This window comes from Miscanthus floridulus, chromosome 5, assembly GCF_019320115.1.
Source record: "Miscanthus floridulus cultivar M001 chromosome 5, ASM1932011v1, whole genome shotgun sequence".
Classification (NCBI taxonomy): domain Eukaryota; kingdom Viridiplantae; phylum Streptophyta; class Magnoliopsida; order Poales; family Poaceae; genus Miscanthus; species Miscanthus floridulus.
The window spans coordinates 96,634,331-96,638,808 of record NC_089584.1 but is presented as its reverse complement, the minus strand read 5'-3'; the positions used below and the strand labels follow the sequence as shown (position 1 = coordinate 96,638,808).

General features: G+C 40.9%; 1 protein-coding gene across 3 annotated transcripts; it reads right to left on the bottom strand.

Annotated features, from left to right (window-relative positions):
* Positions 1–235: 235 nt before the first annotated feature.
* On the bottom strand, positions 236–3,286 carry LOC136452692 (protein SPEAR1-like). Of its 3 annotated transcripts, none has more exons than XM_066453280.1 (5): positions 2,925–3,286; positions 2,698–2,802; positions 1,783–1,838; positions 1,563–1,644; positions 236–759 (listed from the first exon to the last, which is right to left on the bottom strand). In XM_066453280.1, exons 1-5 carry the CDS (start codon positions 3,147–3,149, stop codon positions 655–657), a joined length of 573 nt encoding a protein of 190 aa, XP_066309377.1. In that variant the 5' UTR covers positions 3,150–3,286; the 3' UTR covers positions 236–654. The 3 variants fall into 3 exon arrangements, with proteins under 3 accessions (XP_066309377.1, XP_066309378.1, XP_066309379.1); XM_066453281.1 differs by having other exon boundaries at positions 2,698–2,799; XM_066453282.1 differs by lacking the exon at positions 2,698–2,802.
* Positions 3,287–4,478: the final 1,192 nt, after the last annotated feature.

Here is a 4,478-nt window from a genome sequence, read left to right as displayed (position 1 = left end):
TGAGAGAAAAATACTGTTCCAGCCGAAAATTTACGATCGTTTACGACAAGCCACAGCCAAACGAACAGGAGGCAAGCTGTACTAGAGAAGTGGTACAGAAGACAGCTGTGTTTGAGATCATGCTTGCAGATAAAGTTATTATTACATTTCCATCTCTTGTGCTTGTGGATCCAAATATTCAGCATATATATGCAAGTGCTCCTACACATACGAACATTCTCTCTGATCTCAGCAATGATGAAATTTGTGTTGCATAAATTAATGACAACCCATGTACCAACTGTGTCAGTGTACAAGCTTGCAGCGCAGTTGCAGGCAAGAGTCAACACATCTACTAGTATGCTTCACAGTACAATCAGAACAACTGCTAGATATGATCACCAGATCCCATGCCCATGCACACAACATGCATGTCTTGATTAAAAAAGCGCGTTAATACTATTTCTCTCTTCTGGCAGCAGGCAACCAGGCATCATATCATTACAGAAAAGGCGGCAAATCCTCTTGCATTGGTTCTGACTAGTGGCACCAATTCAGAAACTTATTGCACAAGTGAAAAGGCCCATGAAGACTAACAAATCTTCCCATGCAGACTAACAAATCTATCACATCAGATCACATCGAAGGAGAGGAGAAAGGAGGAACATTTTAGGATCATAGCTTGAGTTCAAGGTCCACGTCTTGTGGATCGTCGGAGTTGAAACTTGTTGAATCTGCTGACTGACTTCGATCATGATGTCCCTTCAATCGGGCAGATTCCTATACCAAAATTTTGCAAACGAACATGTTTATCTCTCTATATAAATACTAACGGTAAGATAATACATCTAGGTGAACAGTGACTAGATCACACTCATTCAACTCTACCGCCTCACTCTTATGATGATCTACATACTGTAACGTCCCAACTCGGGAATACGGCTAAGATCCACTTTATACGTTAAATGGACCACACTTGCTAATTAACTCTCTTGCGCTTTTGTCCTCGTTTCGCGCAAAAGGTTCGAACCGGAGTTAATTCCCTCCCAGGCTCAGGCTTTTAAGTTGGTTCAGTTTCCCCTCAAGTTTCGGTAAGGGACTAAAGCGTAGCTACAGTGTTCCGTTGCTACAGCAACCAGCAACCCGAGCTACAGTAGCTTGCCGTTCGGGCCAGCCCAACTTGGCCCATTTAGCGGGGTCTCACGTTAAGCCAGTCTAGCATTCGACGAGGACGTTGAATTCTAAGGGGTGATTGTAACATCCCGCCTAAATGGGCCGAGGTACTATAACTGCGCGCGTGGGCTATATATGGACCGAGGTTGTAGCTGTGGCACTGTAGCGACAAGGTGGGCCGGGCCAAACGGAGGGTTTACTGTTGTGACACAGTAATGGGGCGCAGTCACTGTTCATGTGATTGCTGTATCATCGTGAAAGCACTGTTTCACCCATCCTTTGGTAATCTTCGATTAACCGTTTTGCGCGAAGCGAGGATGAAAGCGCAAGAGAGTTAATTAACAGGTGTGGTCCATTCAACATGTAGAGTGGATCTTAGCCGTATTCCCAGGGGCGTTACATATACGTACCTGTGGTTCAAAGAGGGGCAATGTGATGTTAGGATGCTGCGCGTAATGTGGGTTGCCATAGACAGCACTGCTCCTCGGTGATCTGGTAGTTGGCACACGTAGTTGCAAAATCAGCAATGTTAGTTGGAGCTTGTGACAAGCTATTGGGAGTGAGACATCTCTTAAATTCAGTAAATGAGCATGCAGTGATAATATAATATATGAGTTCCCACCACCGTACCTTATGATGGGAGCTTGGAATTCACTGTATCGTACGTGTCTCTCTCCGTATGGCATCTACATGCATGATAAAGCCAGAGATAATGTAAGGGGGTGTTTAGATCCCACCCAAAATCCAAAATTTTTCAAGATTCCCCGTCACATCAAATCTTGCGGCATATGCATGGAGCAATAAATATAGGTAAAAAGAACAACTAATTGCACAGTTTGCCCGTAATTGACGAGACGAATCTTTTAAGCCTAAATAATCCATAATTAAACATTTTTTGTCAAATACAAACGAAAGTGCTACAGTGTCCATTTTCCAAACTGGAAGGGATCTAAACACCCCCTAACAACTCTATACATCTTGGTGTTACAATAATTCATAATGCATTTAGAAGAACCACACAAACAAAGAAACCACATGATGGAGCTAGATATCAAAGAAAACACACAAACAAGAAAAAGGCGACAACTAACGAATCACAAAGAAAGAAGAGATTTAGAGCTGTCCAGCCAACTTAGCTAGAAAGTACATATATATGCAACTCAACTGAATCTGGTAGAAGCATGACTCGTCAAAGAAGTTGCTTTTGAACAAACGATAGACCAATCAATTCACTGTTGGCCATGGAGAATTAGGCTTTAAGACCCACTCTTCTGTGTTCAGAAAAAAGGGGACTAATTTCTGTTATCTCCACATGCATGTGTCACCGGCCTGTGCTATATAGCAACCCATACCCACTGAATCATGCATCAAAGAAGGCTTCCATTTGGATTATCCCTCTCTCATGTAGAAGCTAGATATATGTAAGTCTGAACTTCTGACAGACCAATTCCTTCCTAAGGAACTACTAGTAAGAGTGAGGTAGAGTTTGTTCTACATGTGACAGATAGTACTAGTAATCTTTCCAAGGGAAAGGTGTCCATGTACCGCGAAATTTTGATGGATTGGGAACGGCGACGAGATGGTGGTAGGATGGAAGGAGGAAGATGGCAACGACGACAGCGAGGACGTCGACGCCCGTGCATCCTCCTGCTAGATCGATCCAATTCAAAAGCACAAAGAAATTAGGATTCCTAATAATACATGATGGCATGCCAGCAAACTACATAGAACGAAGAGAGAGACGTTTTGCAAAGACACCCATCATCACTTACCAAGTTGAGGCTGCCCGTTCTGTGGATCAAGCTGGGGGGCTGGCCGAGGGGATGGAAGTACTTCGCCATTTCGCTCTGTAACCTAATCTTCTCAAGCTGCGCCACGCCTAGCCCTCGCTGCGGCTGCTTGGGCTTGTCGGTGCCGCCGGCGCTGCCTCCGCCTCTCTTGCCCCTTCTCCCACTACTGCTCCACCCCATGCTGTCCCCAAAGTTGCTCCCACTCATGTCCGAGACCGAAGACCTAGCTAGAAGGAAGACTTGAGAGAACAAGATGAACAAAGCTAGGTAGAGGAGGTGTGTGTGTGTGTGTGTGTGTGTGAGAGAGAGAGAGAGAGAGTTGATTGAATGATGCACGAGCCCCTTTTAAAATGGGAAGGAAGAGATCTCCTTGCAGAGCAAATATATCCCCCACTTATTAAAAGGGCCGGGAGACCTGTCCTCCCAAGCTTTTCTTGCTTCAAATTTTTAATTGCATCTAGTGGTACCGTACGGCCATCTTTAGATTATAGTTAATACCATGTGCCACAAAACCCTATCGTTTGCAAGAAAAATACGTACAAAACTAAATAAGAATGGCTAACTCATTTTTATTTGTTAGGTGATCTCCTAGGATCTTTTTCATCAAACCCCCCTTTTTTTTGTTGGTTAGTTACAGAAGTAAATACTACCTCTGATTCCAAATGTATGTCATTTTATGACATTGACATGTTCTCTAATATGACACACTTTGACTTGCAATTTTGTTCAAATAAAACATTTTAAATAGCAAAATTATATATTATGAAAGTTTTTTTGGTGAATATGGTAGCATCAATCGTATATGTATGTTTGTGAATCCTTGTAGCTTTACTGGTCCAAGTTAAAATAAAAGTTGACCGGATGAAATCCTAAGATGACCTTTACATTTAGAATCGGAGGTTATGCACATGTAGATACCATTTACTCATTGGACAATAAATTCTACTACCTCTATCCTTGAATAAATCAATTCTTAAAGTTGTCTTAAGCCAAACTTTTTTTAAGTTTGATCGAATTTGTTGAAAAGAGCCCTAAGATTTATGAAACCAAATAGCTAGAAACACCATAAAATATATTTTTATAATATCCTTATCTGGTGTCATAAACTTTTTTGCTCTTTTCTATAAATTCATTTAAACATAAAAAGGTTTGATTTAAGACAATTCTAGGAATTGATTTATTCAGAGTGATGGTGGGAGTAACTATCGAAGAGCTTCGTGATAAGTTTTGTAAGGCATTTTGCAAAACATACAAAAAAAACTTTGCTTTTTGGCGTTTACATGTTTTACCCTGTTATATATATGTTTTATACTTTGAGACATTTTCTCTAAAAACATGCATTCAAGCACAAAGTACCTGAGGCGGCGTTTTCTAAAGATAACAATATAACATTAATAAAACACCTTCAAATATTGGTTGTGTTATAGTGACAATCAAATCAACCAAAGTTAGGTTCAACACTTCTTCTATATTAATATAATCATCTCATATCTGATTAATTTAAAAAATAAAAAAGTTAGATGCAGTCCTTTTTAT